The sequence below is a fragment of the Pristiophorus japonicus genome, chromosome 9 (genome assembly GCF_044704955.1).
Source record: "Pristiophorus japonicus isolate sPriJap1 chromosome 9, sPriJap1.hap1, whole genome shotgun sequence".
NCBI classification, from domain to species: Eukaryota; Metazoa; Chordata; class Chondrichthyes; family Pristiophoridae; genus Pristiophorus; species Pristiophorus japonicus.
Window position 1 is genome coordinate 107,625,984 of NC_091985.1, and position 19,739 is coordinate 107,645,722.

At 43.2% G+C, this 19,739-nt stretch overlaps 1 protein-coding gene across 3 annotated transcripts in view; it reads right to left on the reverse strand.

The window, feature by feature from the left end:
• tfb1m (transcription factor B1, mitochondrial) overlaps window positions 1-19,739 on the reverse strand; it is a 54,078-nt gene that overhangs the window by 22,838 nt on the left and 11,501 nt on the right. For all 3 annotated transcript variants that reach the window (XM_070889675.1, XM_070889674.1, XM_070889676.1), the window contains 4 exons: window positions 14,589-14,741; window positions 8,336-8,487; window positions 7,578-7,686; window positions 650-801 (listed from right to left, as the gene is read on the reverse strand). In XM_070889675.1, the coding sequence (XP_070745776.1) occupies window positions 650-801; window positions 7,578-7,686; window positions 8,336-8,487; window positions 14,589-14,721 (546 nt within the window). In that variant the 5' untranslated portion in view covers window positions 14,722-14,741. The remainder of the gene's footprint in view (window positions 1-649; window positions 802-7,577; window positions 7,687-8,335; window positions 8,488-14,588; window positions 14,742-19,739) is intronic.

The window sequence follows — 19,739 nt, forward strand, 5'->3', positions numbered from 1 at the left end:
TGATGGTTCACCCATTACAGATAATGGTTTCATCTCTTCTTCAATGCCTGGTAATCAACATTAATTATTTTTCTCACCTAGGTGGATTGGAAATAGGACAGCTATTTGAACAGGTTATTTATCGAGTCAGGCTCAAGTCCAAACCTATTGGAATTTACATTTGGGTATTCGAGGAAATGCCATTATATAATTACTGTTCCACACTAACACGGAGTCCCACAACAATTCATATACACAGCAAACAAGGATCAAAGAAATCTCGGAATACAGCCAGCAGAGCTTTCACTTTTAAAATCTTAATGCCTTAGCCTTGCTACAAGCTCATAAAACATGCAGTATAGAAATTCTTATAACTTTCCCACATTACAACAGTGACTACACTCCAAAAGTACTTAATTGGCTGTAAAGCGCTTTGAGACGTCCAGTGGTAGTGAAAGGTGCTATATAAATGCAAATCTTTCTAACTTGAAAATGGCTGGATCCCCTGCTGTGGAAGGTACTTCATGTTGAAAATAACATTCTGCTTTTTGAAATATCAAGTCTAATGATCAGATACATTCAAAAAAGACACAGGTAGGTTATCAGAATGATCGTTCTGGAAATAAGACAATGCTAAGCACAGGAAAAAGTCAGAAATACCAACACTTACCTCTGCAACCTCCTTTTGAAATGTCAGTGTCATCTGTGTTCTCCCGAAGACAAAAGGTCCGTTCCGATTTGCAATATTCTCCAACCATTTGATAATGAGAGGTGTTGAAACACTAAAAGGAAGGTTGCCAATGATGTGCACATTTGGTGGGCCTGTTCATAACATTTAAAAAACATATATATGGTAAGTGATTGAATAGGGCTAGGTTGCAGATTATCATGCACCATATTTAAAAAGGATCAGTCAGATGTGGAAATCAATGTAATGTACAGTCCATTAATAATTTTTAAAACTTTATTCTTCCTACTGAGATATAACCATTTTAACTAACTACTGCAAACCTGATGAAAAACCCTAATTTTAGATCTATCCCAGCCAGTAAGTAGCTCTTCATGCAGGTTTGTAGATTGGCCTCCTCCCCAGTCTTAATTGCTGATTGTTTCTATTTTGAAGAAGTAACTGAGATTCTGCAATCAGTAGCAGTAGGGCTGGGTAGTCCCCGCTCTCACAATAAGAGCTACTTGTTGATGGACCCACTGGCCACGTCAGTGGATTCTTAGTTGGACGACAGCGAAACCTGAAAGAGAGAGCATCCAGCAAACTCCCAACAACAGATTAATAGCTTTGTCTTAACAGGTAGGTGAATATGCAACTTCTCTTGACTTCTTCACATGCTGCCGCTCTGAACATTCATCTACTAATGTGCTGTGCCATCTACACAAATATCCTTAATCTCACTGAAATATTTGACCATTCATTAGGAAACGCAAAGGAAAATCTTAGTGTTAAATGACATCCTCTTCCTCGGGGATAAGTTTGCTCATCTCTGAAGTGTTTCTAGGAGAAAGAAAACTGGTCAGGATAGGATCACTGTTATTTTTCTGGATTGCTCATGTGTACTTCTTGGAAAGTGAACTGAATTGAATAGCCCCATCTTCCCAAACAAATATAACAGATGTGGGAACAAAGGAGTGGGAGGTTGGGAAGGGGGGGGAAAAAGAGGGAAGGGGGGGGAAAAGAGGGAAGGGGGGGAAAAGAGGGAAGGGGGGGGGAGAAGAGGGAAGGGGGGGGGCGGGGGAAAGAGGGAAGGGGGGGGGAAAGAGGGAAGGGAAGAAAGAGATGGGGACATTATGCCCTCTCAGAACACAAAATAGTAAAATATAAAACATTGTACACTTCTTTCAAACTACCCCTCCTATCTAACAAGTTGAATATTTTTGGTATTTTTTTAAAAACACTGCAGTGCATTTTGAGAATAGGTTTTTCACGCCAGGCTTTTCTGCTCTCCGTTTGTAATTATTTTCTCCAATTTTATAACTGGCATCTGAAACTGGCCACCCTTCAACGGTACAAATGGACTCCATTCATCATCATCATCAGCATAGGCAGTCCCTCGGAATCGAGGAAGGCTTGCTTCCACTCCTGAAGTGAGCTCTTTGGTGGCTGAACAGTCCAATACGAAAGCCACAGACTCTGTCACAGGTGGGACAGATAGTCATTGAGGGAAGGGGTGGGTGGGACAGGTTTGCCGCACGCTCTTTCCGCTGCCTGCGCTTGATTTCTGCAGGTTCCCGGCGTTGAGACTCGAAGTGCTCAGCGCCCTCTCGGATGTACTTCCTCCACTTAGGGCGGTCTTGGGCCAGGGACTCCCAGGTGTCAGTGGGAATGTCGCAATTTATCAGGGAGGCTTTGAGGGTGTCCTTATAGCGTTTCCACTCCCCACCTTTGGCTCGTTTGCCGCAAAGGAGCTCCGAGTAGAGCACTTGATTTGGGAGTCTCGTGTCTGGCATGCGAACTATGTGGCCTGCCCAGCAGAACTGATCGAGTGTGGTCAGTGTTTCAATGTTGGGGATGTTAGCCTGGACGAGGACACTGATGTTGGTGCGCCTAACCTTCTAGGGGATTTGTAGGATCTTGCGGAGACATCGTTGGTGATATTTTTCCAGCAACTTGGTGCCTGCTGTACATGGTCCATGTCTCTGAGTCATACAGGAAGACAGGTATTACTACAGCCCTTTAGACCATGAGCTTGGTGGCAGTTTTGAGGGCCTGGCCTTCATACACTCTCTTCCTCAGGCGGCCGAAGGCTGCACTGGAGGCGGTGTTGGATCTCGTCATCAATGCCTGCTCTTGTTGATAGGAGGTTCCCGAGATATGGGAAATGGTCCACGGTGTCCAGGGCCATGCCGTGGATCTTGATGACTGGAGGGCAGTGCTGTGCGGTGAGGACAGGCTGGTGGAGGACCTTTGTCTTACGGATGTTTAGCATAAACATCCGGATGCTTTCGTACGCCTCAGTAAATATGTCATAAGTAAATTATGCATTTAAGTAAAGACAGTCTAAGTGCACTCATCTGATGCATGCACATCACTACTGTCTTTATTTGACATCCATAAATAATTAGCTTTTTTCCTAAGAATACTATTAACAAAATGCTCCCTAGAGCCTTATAATAAATTTTGAACAGATAAAATTGCAGAATTTGTACCACAGAAAACCTCTGCACAACATGTTAATGGCCCGGAATTTGCGGTCAGTGGCGAAGCGACAGTGGTCACCATTGACTTCGAAGAAAGCTGCCCACAAAGATCTAGCGATCTCTGACATGAATTTCACCTCTCAGAACGTGAACTTTATTCTGGCGCCAAGTCAAAGGAATCTCCAATGTCCAGCAACAGTGATGTCATCAAGCTGGCTAAGCAGCCAATCACACTGAAGAATTCTCACAGGCAGCAAACCAGGAAGTAAAATGTTCTAATTTTCCCTCACTTAGTTAATCATTTTATAGAGCAAAATAAAGATTGGACATATACACAGGATTAAGGTAGAAGCTGAAATATTCTCCGCAAACTTAAAAAATGATTAAAAACCACTTAATTTTTTGTCATAATGGAAAAATTTGACATCACAATTATAAAATTAGTTTTTCAGGGTTGTTCAGCAGTCAGTGCCCCGTTAAAAATCAAGTTATACCTCTTTCAACAAGGCTCAATTTCTTCAGGGTTTTTTTAACAGCAATATTCCAGTGTAAAAGGGGAAGTTTTCGTCAGGAGCTGTAATTCGATTTGATTGCCAGCACCAGGAAGTTCCACATTGCAACCTATGGAGGAGCAGGGAATGACTGGCAGCATCTTCTGGATTTCCATGTTTATCTGCACATGCACGGACTCCAAAGTTGCTGTCACTTTCTGAGGAGTAATGACAGTGAACGTTGACAGTTTCACAGTCATTACTACTGCAAAATCTGTATGTAAAATTTTATTACACAAAAATTCTGAAAAATATTCCATGTGCACGTCATAATTAGAATAGCATGATTCCTACATTACAACAACGACTACACTTAAAGTACTTAATTGGTTATAAAGCACGTTGGGACGTCCTGAGGTTGTGAAAGGTACTATATATCTGCAACTACTATAAATCAGCATAATTATGAAACAGAACAACTTTTATTTATATAGTGCCTTTAACGTAATAAAAGGTCCCAAGGTGCTTCACAGCAGTATTACAAGACAAAATAGATCAATTTGACACTGAGCCACAAAAGAAGAAATTAAGGCAGATGATTAAAAGCTTGGTTAAAGAGGTAGGTTTTAAGGAGCATCTTAAAGGAGGAGGTAGCGAGGCGGAGAGGTTTAGGGAGGGAGTTCCAGAGCTTAGGGCCCAAACAGCTGAAGGTAGGGCCACCAATGGTTGAGCAGTTATAATGAGGGATGTTCAAGAGGACAGAATTTGAAAAGTGCAGACATCTTTTGGGTTTGCGACGCTGAAAAACATGATAAGGGAGGGGTAAGGCCACGGAGTGATTTATAATCAAGGATGAGAATTTTGAAATCGAGGCGCTGTTTAACTGGGAGCCGATGTAGGTCAGAAAGCACAGGGATGATCGTGACTTGGTGCGAGTTAGGACTTTCGTAATAATGTAATACAATGTAAAATGCTGAAATCAGATGTATTGCCTATTTATATTAGAAGTCTATACCACTTTAATTTTATCTGCATTACTATAATCCCAGAAATGTTAATCCACTGACAATTTTAAATAGCCCACTACAGCTCTTTGTCACTTTACATGGTTTGATTGAATTTTTTCATTAATTTTCAAAGCTTCAACTGTTTCGCTTGGCCACAAGATGGCACCAAAACTCAATTTAAATCCTCATTTCCATCATCGAGCTACTTCAAGAAGGCAAGGTTTCATACCTGAATCACTCACTGAATTAGCAATCCCAGCCTCCCTGCTGTGAGGCTAGTAATTTCCAAAGCGATAGCAAACCACAAGGGAAATTACCACTGGGTCGCTCTCAGGCTACTATATATCAAATGCTTTTCAAAGTCCAAAGTTTTAGTGATGTTGGTTGAGGGATAAATACTAGCCAAGACACCGGGGAGAGCTCTTCTTCGAAATAGTGCTGTGGGATCTTTTATATACATTTGGTTTAACATCTCATCCAACAGACCAGCACTCCTTCGGTACTGCATTGAGGCATCAGTCTGGATTATGTGCTCAGGTCTCTGGAGTGTGACTTGAGCCCACAACTCAGAGATGAAAGTGCTCACTGCACCAAAGCTGACATTGCAGTAGCCTGAGAGTGACCCAGTGGCAATTTCCCTTGTGGTTTGCTATCGCTTTGGAAATTACTTGCCTCAAAATGACCTTCCCTCCATCATAAAGGTTAGAAGTGGGGATGTTTGCTGATGATTACACAATGTTCGGTTCCACTCGCAACTCGTGAGATAATGAAGCAGTCCATGCCCGCATGCAGCAAGACCTGGACGACATTCAGGGTTGGGCTGACAAGTGGCAAGTAACTTTCACACCACACGAGTGCCAGGCATGACCATCTTCAACAAGAGAGAGTGTAGCCATTTTCCCTTAACATTCAATGGAATTACCATTGCTGGTCCAGCCACATAAATACAGTGGCAACAAGAGCAGGCCAGAGGCTGGGTACTCTGGAGCGTCTTACTCACCTGCTGACTCCTCAAAGCCTTTTCATTATCTACAAGGCACAAGTCAGGAATGTGATAGAATACTCTCCACTTGCCTGGATGAGTGCAGCTCCATCAACACAAGCAGCTCAACATCATCCAGGACAAAGCAGCCTGTTTGATTGGCAGCCCATCAACCACCTTAAACATTCACTCCCTCCATTTCCGGCGTGCCGTGGCTGCAGTGTGTACCATCTACAAGATGCACTGCAGCAACTCCAAAACCCACGACCTCTACCACCTAGAAGGACAAGAGCAGCAGGCACATGGAAACACACCAACACCTCCAGTTCCCCTCCAAGTCACACACCATCCTGACTTGGAAATATATTGCCATTCCTTCATCGTCGCTGGGTCAAAATCCTGGCACTGCCTTCCCAACAGCACTGTGGGAGTACCTTCACTTCACGGACTTCAGCTGTTCAAGGCGGTGGCTCACTACCACCTTCTCAAGGGAATTAGGGATGGGCAATAAATGCTGGCCTTGCCTGCGGCACCCACATCCCAGGAATGAATAAATGTAAAAAAATGTGTTTCCACTGGCAGGAAGGTCGGAATGCACTGCCTGAAAGGGTGTTGGAAGCAGATTCAACAATAAATATCAAAACGGAATTGGATCTCTACTTAAAAAGGAACAATTTGCAAGGCTATGGAGAAAGAACGGGGGTTTGTAGTGGAACTAATTGCTCTTTCAAGAGCCTCCTTTTGTGCTTTATGTGCCTTGTTTCCTTATATTGCAACAGTGACTGCACTTCAAAAGTACTTCATTGTCTGTAAAGCACTTTGAGATGTCCTGAGGTTGTGAAAAGCGCTATATAAATGCAATTTCATCTTTCTTTCTAAAGGCTACATCAACAGCAGCATTGCAGTCTGCCTAGGAGCAGTTCACCTGCTCACCATCATGGCTCCAACTGATGTGTGCCTATGGGACAATAGATTAACCAGAGGAATCTCATGAACGACAAAGCCATAAATAGGCAAGAAGCTATAGTTCTTACATGTATAATGATCCTCCCATATAATCTCAAATACCATCTCTATTTCCAATTTCCCCTTTTTCCCCTCCCACCTTCAAATAAAGAATGGATATGATTAACAGATAAATGCAAACAGTTGTGCATTTTGCTCTTTTGTGATCCACTGTAACAATGAACCCTATTACGCAGCGTAGCAGTGAACGGATATTTGATATTGGTTGGTTAATTGGAGGGTCAAACGTCAGTAGGACTCAGATTCAATAATGGCCAGGGTAATTGTGAAGTGTTTTCCTTCTGCTATAGTTTGCAATTAAGAATATAAGAAAATAGAGGCAGGAGTAGGCCATTTGGCCCCTCAAGCCATTCAATAAGATCATGGCTGATCTGATCATGGGCTCAGCTCTACTTCCCTGCCACTCCCCATAAACCCTTTACCAGTTCCAGCAGCAAATTGGCTTAGTAATTTTTTTCTTCTGTTAGTTCTGTTCATTAGTTACTATATATTAAATATATTTTATATATACAGCAACCACTTTTTTATGAAGCTGAACCATTCACTGGCATCTAACAATTAGAAAACAATGCATTTCTGTAACATCTAGCACAGAATGTCACTTAATATACATCAACAGAGGAGATGTATTCTTTAAAAAGGTCATTTTATTTCCATATTCTATGGCTCCTTGGCAGATGATGCAAAAACGCCAGAAGTGCCTTTGAATTCTGGCACTGGTACTATATGTAAAATTACTTAAACACCAGATCGATGACTAGTCTTAAGAAAAAATGAATAATTCAATAGATTTTGGCTACAGTGATGCATCAATTATATAAACTGGGCCCAGCTAGCATTCAGAATTAATCCTAGATTTATTTTTTCATCATGCAATATAGTTAGGATTTAAAAAAATCTCATTAACTAATGTCTGATAACGTATTATCATACAAAACTTACCATCTTCCCACTCATTTTGAAATTGCTTTGGAAAAGCCCTTTCCATTTTATAGGTCAGAATGTCTCCATGAACAATGCACATTTTCCCAGGTGCTGCTTCGGCCAGCAACTATATGTACACAAAGTGATCATTGTATTATAAAAAAGTATTTTATCCACATTGTCCAATGTAATTGCTGTTACTAATACAGCAGCCAGTATTATGACTTCAGAATTTATACTATATAAAAAGATTACCCTAGGAGAGAGAGAGAAGGAAACAATTCTAATCTGAAGTACTCGACACATGTATACATAAAACATACAGAAGGTCTTCTACCCAGTTGGAGATAGAAAGGTTCTGCATAAATATTGGAAGAATGTGGATACTGCTTAGATCTTTTGTGGCAGGTCTGTTTTGGTCAAGAGTCCCAATAATTGCCTCAAGACAGTGATTACTTTCAGATACTGATTTTAGGTGGCTAGCACTGTTGTGTTTCTTATTTTACCAACTTGCTCCTAGACATCAGAGAGTGCCACTCAACTGGAGTGTGGTGTAACTGTATAAACTGAGTAAACTTTAGGTAAATTATTTAAAACAAACCAGATAGACTTAAAAAAAAACTTAGAAAACGTTTGTACTGACAGTTTTACCCACTGGCACATCATATATATTTTTGCAGCAGTTGCTTTTGTGTGTCACAAGGCAAACCACCATATAACACTGCTTCCTTATATTAGTTTATTTGATTGGGAGTCATTACTAAGCAGAGTGCTACCTGTAAGCCAGGAATAAATCTGGTATCCTTTTCCACCACAAGCAGTTTTGCAATTCCAGCATTGAGAATTGATCGAGTGATGCCGCCTGGCCCTGGGCCCACTTCACAGACACACGAGTTCCTCAAATTCCCAGCTTGCCGAACTATTTTATCTGAAAGGAAATTTTTAATGTTAATCAAAATAATATCCTTATTTAATTCCAAACTGTTAAAACTTCAACAGTTCAATGCAATTGATAAACTAAAGTATGAATGGACTTCACTTTTACAGTTTCACTCAGTCTGATCTGTAACTTCTGCACCTGCGCTGTTTAACATTAGATGTCACCCCAACAACACACAAACACACACAAGGGAATTTAAAACTACTCTGATCTGGTTAAGGGCATCTTTAGCTAGCACCTTTGCGTTGTAAAACATAAACAGGAGTTAGATGTAGTCCTTACTACAAGGGGGATCAAGGGGTATGGCGAGAAAGCAGGAATGGGGTATTGAAGTTGCATGTTCAGCCATGAACTCATTGAATGGCGGTGCAGGCTCGAAGGGCTTACTCCTGCACCCATTTTCTATGTTTCTATAAAAAAAAAGTTATGCAGATGCAATGGCTCATTTAGTGACACTCTGAAGGTTAAATTTATTGGCCCAGAATTTGCTGACAAATTAACAGCAAGTTTAATGGCACTCGCCTTTATTCCTGCATAATTGTACAGCAACTTGTGATGAGGAAGAAATACTCTAAATTTCAAATCGGCACAAGTTGCTGGATGATTTTTCTGGCTCCGCCGTTAGTCTTTCCATAAGAGCAGCTCACCCTCAACCTCCCCGTTATTTTTTTTAAAAACTTACTGGATTTGCACATTAAATGCAAATTAAATTCATAGCAGACATTTAGGGCTCGCACTTAACAGCATAAGTAGCCTTTTAACAATGTGACAATTATTAATGCAATGTCATTCAACCTCTCTGGCCCAGAAAAAGAATATAAACTGTTGAGTCTCATTCCTGCATGTAGTAAATTCTTCTTAAAAGATCTTTTAAACATTTAAATATAATTATTTTTCTTACTTTTCTTGTGTCTCTTTTTTCTCTCTCTCAAAGCAATCTTTCTTTCCCTCTCTATTTCACTTTCTGCATCTAATTTACCTTCCATCTCCGTTATTCCTGTTTCTTTCTCAATCCTTAAATTGCATTGGTTAAGGAGATACACTGTAGGTCCAGTCATTCACCAAGGTCCCAGATGCCCCGTTATTAGCTTGCACTTCCAGAAACTTCCACGGTCAAATAATTTTGACGGGCGAGGGAAGAAGTCTAACAGGGCAAGCTGCATTGCCCCGCTCCAGCAAGATCTGGGCCATTGAAACCATCCATGATCGCCTTTCACAACAATACAAATAGTAAGCTTTTATTTTCCCATCTCCAAAAACACATGCCATGTATACAGGAACATGTATACACATCTAACCAGATGCAAAAAGCAAACAGGAATAACTTTCTTCCTCAGAATATGCTTTGTGCTTTTATTAAATAACAATTACGGATGGCTAAACATTGAAGACTATAAACTCAAAGTTGACACTCTCAAAATCAACATCTACTTATATTAAAACTGAGCTTTCAAGTACATCTCATGTTCTAGCAATTTTACTGGTTTATGGTGACTATATGATCCTTCATCCCTGACCTCATCAATGGGAATGCCATGCCAAAGTCTCTATTATTTCCAGGTTAGAGGCATATCCCTACTTTGCTTCGTGACCCAGCTCCCTGTTGCACAAGCTCATACTCAAATCCTCCTCCCAGCAGTGCCTCCAAGTCCTGGTTTCTAGCTTTCCTGGCTGCAGATTCTATGGCTGTGGTGAGGTAGTGGCAACCTACCTAGACTCAACTTACCTCCCCTAACACTACACCCCACCAACGTCAACAACAATCTAGCATCGGCTCGTTTGTTTGCCCCATTCTATGGCTTGACCCTAAACCCATCTCCCCTGCATGCAACTCCACAAGGCACACAGCCCAAACTCTTGCCCATATCAGCTCCACCCCACCAGCCAAGAAATCATTAAGCCATAGGCTAGTGTGCAGCCTTCAAGCATTTAGCCTGCAAGCAAATGTGCAGATGGTGGTAACCTTTGGCTTAGTGGTAGCATTTCCACCTCTGAGTCAGAAGGTGAAGGATTTGAACCCTGCTCCAGACAGAGCCCTGGTCTTCACTCGCTGAGTTGATATCCAGCAGGATACTTGCGTCTGGTGGATACCCTCCCCCTCATCATAAGGGTTGTGGGAGTTCATAAAGGCTGTATAAGACTAACTTATACCTACTGGCTGGTAAGATGATTACGGTCGTGGAAGAAGCTTTCACGAGCCTCTCAAACTGTTAATCGGCCTGAACATTCTTCAACCATTTCACACTCTTCTCCCAAAGACTATGAGGATACAGAAAAAATAACCACCTGAAGATGATCTACTAATACTCACTATATCCTTTTAGCATTTAAAAACTAACAATCTTTCATGAATGAAGAAATGGAGAGGTTTGATAAAGGTATGCCGATGATGTTGTGTATATGGACTTTCAAAAAGCATTCGATAAGGTACACGTGCGATGTCCAGAATCCAGACTTTGGGTCGATCAGTGGCGGGGTCGTCCAGAAATCAGAAAATGTTCCGAAATCTGGACTCCCCCACCTCGGCGGTCCGACCTCCAGCCGCCTGACCTCGCCTGGCCTGGCCTTACCCCACTGCGGCCCGACCTCCCCCGGACTTGGCCCGCCCGACCTCCCCTGGCCCCGGCTCGCCCGACCCCAATGCAGCCCGGACCCCTGATCTCCCCCGCCCGACCCCTGCCCCCAACCCCACGACAACCCGACCGACCCCCACCCCCAACTCCGGCGGCCCGACAACCTCCACTACCTACCTTCTTCGACCCAGGCAAAGACGTTCCGAAATCCGGAACTGCCTCGATCCCGGATTTCGGACGTCACAGTTGTACGACATAATAGACTTGTTTGCAAAATTGAATGGGATTAAAGGGGAAATGATGGTGTGAATACAAAATTAGCTAAGGGACAGAAAGCAGAGAGTAGTGGTGAACGGTTCTTTTTCAGGCTGGAGGTAAGTATACAGTAGTGTCTCCCAGAGGCCGGTATGAGGACCACTGCTCTTATTGATATATATTAATGACCTGGACTTGGGTATACAGGGCATAAGTTCAAAGTTTGCAGATGACATGAAACTCAGAAATGTAGTAAAGTGGGGAGGATAGTAACAGACTTCAGAGGCCATAGACAGACTGGTGAAATGGACAGACACATGGCAGATGACATTCAACACTGAGAGGTGTGAAGTGATGCATTATGGTAGGAAGAATCAGGAGAGGCAATATAAACAAAATGGTACAATTTTAAAGGGGGTGGAGAAACTGAGGGGCTGGGGGTTCACATACAAACATCTTTGAAGGTGGCAGGACTAGTGGAGAAGGCTTTTTAACTGGGTCCCTTGTTTTATAAACAGAGGCAGAGAATTCAAAAGTAAGGATGTTATGCTAAACCTTCATAAAACACTGTTTGGGCCTCAACTGGAGCACAGTGTCCAATTCTGAGCACCACACATTAAGAAGGATGTAAAGGTCTTAAAGATGGTGCAGAGAGATTGATTAGAATGGTACCAAGTATGTGGGACTTTAATTACGTGGCGAGACGAGAGAAGCTGGGGTTGATCTCCTTAGAAACATAGAAAATAGGTGCAGAGGTAGGCCATTCGGCCCTTCGAGCTTGCACCACCATTCAATAAAATCATGGCTGATCATTCCCTCAGAACCCCTTTCCTGCTTTCTCTCCAGACCCCTTGATCCCCTTAGCCGTAAGGGCCATATCTAACTCCCTCTTGAATATATCCAATGAACTGGCATCAACAACTCTCTGCGGCAGGGAATTCCACAGGTTAACAACTCTCCGAGTGAAGAAGTTTCTCCTCATCTCAGTCCTAAATGGCCTACCCCTTATCCTAAGACTATGTCTCCTGGTTCTGGACTTTCCCAACATCGGGAACATTCTTCCCACATCTAACCTGTCCAGTCCCATCAGAATCTTAGACATTTCCATGAGATCCCCTCTCATCCTTCTAAACTCCAGTGAATAAAGGCCCAGTTGATCCAGTCTCTCCTCATATATGACAGTCCAGCCATCCCTGGAATCAGTCTGGTGAACCTTCGCTGCACTCCCTTAATAGCAAGAACGTCCTTCCTCAGATTAGGAGACCAAAACTGAACACAATATTCCAGGTGAGGCCTCACTAAGGCCCTGTCCAACTGCAGTAAAACCTCCCTGCTCCTATACTCAAATCCCCTAGCCATGAAGGCCAACATACCATTTGCCTTCTTCATTGCCTGCTGTACCTGCATGCCAACTTTCATTGACTGATGAACCATGAAACTCAGGTCTCGTTGCACCTCCCCTTTTCCTAATCTGCCGCCATTCAGATAATATTCTGATTCGTGTTTTTGCCCCCAAAATGGATAACCTCACATTTATCCACATTGTACTGCATCTGCCATGCATTTGCCCACTCACCTAACCTGTCGAAGTCACCCTGCAGCCTCTTAGCGTCCTCCTCACAGCTCACACCACCACCCAGTTTAGTGTCATCTGCAAACTTGGAGATATTACACTCAATTCCGGGGATTTATAGACCTTCAATCCCATCAATTTCCCCAACACAATTTCCCACCTAATAAGGATATCCTTCAGTTCCTCCTCGTCACTAGACCCACCGTCCCCTAGTACATTCGGAAGGTTATTTGTGTCTTCCCTCGTGAAGACAGAACCGAAGTATTTGTTCAGTTGGTCTGCCATTTCTTTGTTCGCTGAATTCACCTGAATCAGACTACAAGGGACCTACGTTTGTCTTCACTAATCTTTTTCTCTTCTTAGAACAGAGAAGGTTAAGGGGTGATTTAATGGAGGTGTTCAAAATCATGAAGAGTTTTGATAGAGTAAATAAGTAGAAACCTTTTCCAGTGGCAGAAGGGTCGGTAACCAGATGAGACAGATTTAAGGTAATTTGCAAAAGAACCAGGGGTGAGGTGAGGAGACATTTTTTTTTAAACACAGCAAGTTGTTGTGATCTAGAATGCACTGCTTGAAAGGATGGTGGGAGCAGATTCAATAATAACTTTCAAATGGGAATTGGATAAATACTTTAAGTGGGAAAAAATTGCAGAGCTATTGGGAAAGAGCAGTGGAGTGGGATATTTTTAAACATGTAGTTTATACGATTTTTAACAGTTCAGCTTCAGCTAATGACTCAGTTTAAGTTGCATCCACGTAATATGGCAGCAAGCAAACCAGGAGACCAGATCACTACTAACTCGTCCACGAGACTGTCATCAAAACTGCAGAACAGAACAACTCGTTCATATTTATTGCTATTGAGAAAGTTTAAAGTTTGTGTGCATACAGAAATTAAATATAAATGTTGGTAGTAAAACCTAAAATTGACAATAGACAGAAACTTTACTACAATTTGATCTACATATCTCTCCCAGATGATAGCTCCAAGTACTAAGTTATTATTTGTCTCAGACAACTAGTAAAGGCAGTGTAAAGCACATCAATTTTCACTTTATCCATAGTATAGCACAATCTGTAGATCAGTGAGGAAATGCTCTTCAGGATGTAAAATGTAATGCTTATTACACTGTATACTAAGTTGAAATTTTGTTCAGAAATGTTTCCTCAATTTTATTTTTAAATGTTTATCCACACATTTACCATTAACTCTAATTATTTGATGTGCACCACAGCAGTAGCACATTTATATAACTGCATTTATAACATGTTTAAAAATATTCCACTCTCCTGCTCTTTTCCAATAGCTCTGCAATTTTTTCCCACTTAAAGTATTTATCCAATTCCCGTTTGAAAGTTATTATTGAATCTGCTTCCACTGTCCTTTCAAGCTGTACATTCCAGATCATAACGACTTGCTGTGTTTAAAAAAAAAGTCTCCTCACCTCACCTCTGGTTCTTTTGCAAATTACCTTAAATCTGTCTCATCTGGTTACCGACCCTTCTGCCACTGGAAACAATTTCTACTTATTTACTCTATCAAAACCCTTCATGATTTTGATCGAGTTAATTAGGTCAAACATGGACATGGGAAGAATGGGAAGATGCATTGATAAGATGTTGATCCCTAGAATGTAAAGTAAGCAACGGGCAACATCTTAAGACTGAAATTTAAAATTTGTTGTTACCTGTTAATCTTAAATCCAGCAAGAAATTCTGAGAGAGCTGCTTTTCAGCTCTCAGTTTATATAACTTGATAATTTCGCCGATGGTGGGAAGAGGAGGCAAGCGGAAAGAAATAATTTTTCCTGTTGTTGCCATGGTCCAAACTTTTGATACTCCTAGAAGAATATAATAATAGTTAACAAACAGTATATTGTGACAGGAAAAACTTTTCAAATTCATAACGCCCTCCAGAATAATTAGGAATTGCATTAGTGCCTGCTGGGCAATGCTTAGCATCCATTGTGTGCCAGAGGTTACTGTAACCTGGAAACCCCAGATCATTTTTTGGAAAACGTGTCAATGTCAGATGTGGATAGTAAGCCGACATATGGATGTGATGATTATTACATATAAATGTGTCACTCCACTGGGCCATCCAAAATGGTTAGTTATTACTCTTTGCACTTTAGTGCTGTTGCTACACTTCATCCTGAGTAGACTGCAGTTGCACAGCATTGCAGTGGCCACTTTTACAAATAACTTATTTTACAAAAGTTTAAAATAATGTAAACTTGCCATTAATTTTGTCTGTGTCACTAACCATTTCATTTATAGAGTTACAAAAATGTTGCACTTGCAATTAGCTTCTCGCAGCAGAGGAAGTGATCACAAGGCATAGAACATTATTCATTCAAAGCCGATATAATGACTGCTTACTGAACACTCAATCTACACAACTGAACCAAAATGTTATCATCATAACGGGTAAAACATTTGGCAGAAACTTATGGGGCCAGATTTTGCTGTGAGCAGCGCGTTAGATTTGCGCTTGCCTATACTTTCTATGGGGTTTTGTATCGCAAGTTGCTGTCAACAGGACATCCAAAAGGCACAGTGCCCTCTACAGAGCATCTGGGTCCTGTCACATGGCAAGCAACTGTATATCTCCTAAATGAAGAATCGTTAATGAGCAGCGCAGAGTCTGAACCAGGAAGTGTCAGTTAGAATAGTGATTTCAATATCAAATCAGGTACAGAAAGTGAAATAAAGATTGGATTAGGAGAGAGATAAAGAGAGAAAGTAAAAAAAAAAGTATTCTTTTTAAATCTCCAATAACTAAAAGCTGAATGAATAGAGACTCCACATTATAAAAGTTAATTTTCAGTGCCAGAGAGGTTGTTTGGCAGTAATCTGTAAGATACAAGTTAGAAGTGAAGGGATACTCTCCAGTTGCTTGGATGAGTTCAGCTCCAACAACACTCCAGAAGCTCAACATCATCCAGGACAAAGCAGACCGCTTCATTGGCACCGCATCCACCACCTTAAACATTCACTCCCTTCCACCACTGGGACACCGTGGCTACATTGCGTACCATCTACAATGTGCACTACAGCAATTCGACAACTTCTTCTGCAGCATCTCCCAAACCCACGACCTCATCACCTAAAAGGATAAGGGCAACATGGAAATACCATCACCTTCAAATTCTCCTCCAAGTTCCACACCATCCTGACTTGGAAATATATGGCCGTTCGTCATCGTTGCTGGGTCAAAATCCCAGAACTCCCTCTCCAACAGAACTGTGGGAGTACCTTCACCACAAGGACTGCAGCGGTTCAAGAAGGTGGCTCACTACCATCTCAGAGGCAATTAGGGATGAGCAATAAATGCTGGCCTTACCAGCGACGCCCACATCGCGGAACGAATAAAAAAAAAGACATATTATGCCATTAAAAGGGTACTTACACTGGAATGGACGAGTCGTAACTTTTTGTGGCGAGTTTAGTCCGTCCCTACAATGCTAGTACAGGAATTTCACATCAAGTGTATTTGAATGGAGAGTCAGGCAGCAAGATGGCATTTTCGCGCTACTTACGGAGGAGCAGCGCATCTCGGACTGCAACGTCCGAATTATCACGTTTAACTACGCATCTCCACTAGCCAGAAGTTGCTGTCCGATTCGTAGATAAATAACAACTTGCATTTATATAGCGCCTTTAACGTAGTGAAACGTCCCAAGTTGCATCACAGGAATATTATTAAAAAATTTGACACCGAGCTGCACAAATAGAAATTAATGCAGGAAGAGGTATGATTTAAGGAGCGTCCGGAGGAGGAAAGAGAGTCAGAGGCGGAGATGTTTAGGCAGGGAGATCCAGAGCTTGGAGAATAGGCAACAGAAAGCACGGCCACCAATGGTTCAGCGATTATAATCAGGGATGCTCAGGAGGGCAGAATTAGAGGAGCGCTGACATCTCGAGGCAGGGGTTGTCGGGATGGAAGAGATTATAGAGATAGGGAAGGGCAAGGCCATGCAGGGATTTGAAAATAAGGATGAGAATTTTGAAATCGAGCCGTTGCTTAACTGGAAGCCAATGTAGGTCAGTGAGCACATGGGTGATAGGTGAGCAGGACTTGCTGCGAATTAGGCCACGGGCAGTCGAGTTTTGGATCAGCTCTAATTTACGTAGGGTAGAGTGTGAGGCGCCAGCCAGGAGTAGGTTGGAATAGTCAAGTCTGGAGGTAACAAAGGCATGGATGAAGATTTCAGCAACGGATGAGCTGAGGCGGGAATAGGCGGTCTTAGTTATGTTGCGGATGTGTGGTTGAAAACTCATTTCAGGGTCAAATATGACACCAGGGTTGAGAACAGTCTGGTTCAGCTTGAGACAGAAGTTGGTAGGAGGGATGGAATCAGTGGCTAGGGAATGGAGTTTGTGGCAGGGATGAAAACAATGGCTTTAGTGTTCCCAATATTCAATTGGAGAAAATTTCAGCTCATCCAGTACTGGATGTTGGTCAAGCAGTCTGACAATTTAGAGACCATGGCGGGGTCGAGAGAAGTGGTAGTGAGGTAGAGCTGGGTGTATTCAGCCTACATGTGGAAACTGACGCTGTATTTTCAGATGATGTCACCAAGGAGCAACATCGATGAAAAATAGGAGGGGGCCCCCCCCCTCCCATAAGGATAGATTCTTGGGGTACATGAGAGGTAATGATGCGGGGGCTTGAAAAGAAGCCATTGCAGGTGATTCTCTGGCTACGATTAGATAGATAAGAATGGATCCAGGCAAGTGCAGTCCCACCCAGCTGGATGAGGGTGGACAGGCATTGGAGGAGGATGGAGTGGTCAACCGTGTCAAAGGCTGCAGACAAGTCAAGAAGGAGGAGGAGGGATAGTTTGTCTTTGTCACAGTCACAAAGGATGTCATTTGTGACTTTGATGAGAGCCGTTTCGATACTGTGGCAGGCGTGGAAACCTGATTGGAACAATCCAAACATGGAATTATGGGAAAGATGGGCACGGAATTATGGGAAAGATGGGCACGGATTTGGGGCGACAACACATTCAAGGTCTTTGGAGAGGAAAGGGAGGTTGGAGATGGAGCGATAGTTTGCAAGGATGGAAAGGTCGAGGGTTGTTTTGTTTTTTTTGAGGAGAGGGATGATGATGGCAGATTTGAGAGGGGGGGCCTGTACCTGAGGAGAGAGAACCATTAACAATGTCAGCTATCATGGGAGCCAGAAAAGGAAGTTCGGTGGTCAGCAATTTGGTGGGAAGAGGGTGCAACTCGGGAGCAGCAAGGCAGCATTACAGTCGGCTTAAGGGTGACGTCCAACAAAAAACTCGGGACCTAAAGAACAGATGGTGGATGGAGAAAGCGCAGGAGATACAGCAGCTGGCCGACAGCCATGATGTGCGAGGATTCTTTATCGCAGTCAAGGTCACCTACGGTCCAAACACCCATGGCCCCACCCCACTGCTGGCCAAGAACGGGGAAACACTCATCAAGGACACTGAGGCAGTCAGGGCCCGCTGGAAGGAGCACTTCGAAGATCTCCTCAATCGAGACTCTGCCTTTGACTCGAGTGTTCTCAACTGCATCCCGCAGCATGCTACCTGCCACTACCTCAGTAAAACCCCAGCACTGCACAAGGTAGAAAAAGCCATAAGACAACTTAAGAACAACAAGGCTACGGGAGCGGATGGAATCCCCGCTGAGGCACTGAAGTATGGCGGAGAGGCACTGTTGGCGCGAATACATGACCTCATCTCTCTCATCTGGAGGGAGGAGAGCATCCGGGAGATCTCAGAGATGCAGTGATCGTGACCATCTTTAAAAAAGAGGACAAGTCTGACTGCAGAGGAATCTCCCAGTAATGAGCCACTGGGAAAGTCGTCGCTAGAGTCCTCCTCAACCATCTTCTCCCTGTGGCTGAGGAGCTCCTCCCGGAATCGCAGTGCGGATTTCATCCCCCTACGGGGCAAATTGGACATGATTTTTACAACGCAACAGCACAGCCCTTATACATGGCCTTCTTCGACGTTACAAAGGCTTCTGACACCGTCAACCGCAAGGGTCTATGAAGCGTCCTCCTCCGTTTCGATGCCCCCAAAAGTTCGTCAACATCCTCTGACTGCTCCATGACATGCAGGCCGTGATCCTTACCAATGGATCCATTACAGACCCAATCAACATCCGGACCGGGTTCAAACAGGGCTGCGTCATCGCCCCAACCTTCTTCTCAATCTTCCTCGTTGCCATGCTCCACCTCGCAGTTAACAAGCTTCCCGCTGGAGTGGAACTAAACTACAGAACCAGTGGAACCTGTTCAAACTTCATCATCTCCAGGCCAGGTCCAAGACCACCCCAACCTCTGTCGTCGAGCTACAGTACGCGGACGACACCTGCGTCTGCGCACACACAGAGGCTGAACTCCAAGTCATAGTCAATGTATTTACTGAGGCGTACGAAAGCATGGACCTTGCACTAAACATCCATAAGACAAAGGTCCTCTACCAACTTATCTGCGCCGCACAGCACTGCCCCGCAGTCATCACAATCCATGGCGTGGCCCTGGACAACGTGGACCATTTCCCATACCTCGGGAGTCTCTTATTAACAAGAGCAGACATTGACAACGGGATTCAACACCGCCTCCAGTGTGCCAGTGCAGCCTTCAGCCACCTGAGGAAAAGTGTGTTTGAAGACCAGGCCCTCAAATCTGCCACCAAGCTCATCGTCTACAGGACTGCAGTAATATTCGCCCTCCTGTATGGCTCCATGTACAGTAGACACCAAGTCGCTGGAGAAATACCATCAATGACGTCTCCGCAAGATCCTGCAAATCCCCTAGGAGGACAGACGCACCAACGTTACCATCCTCGACC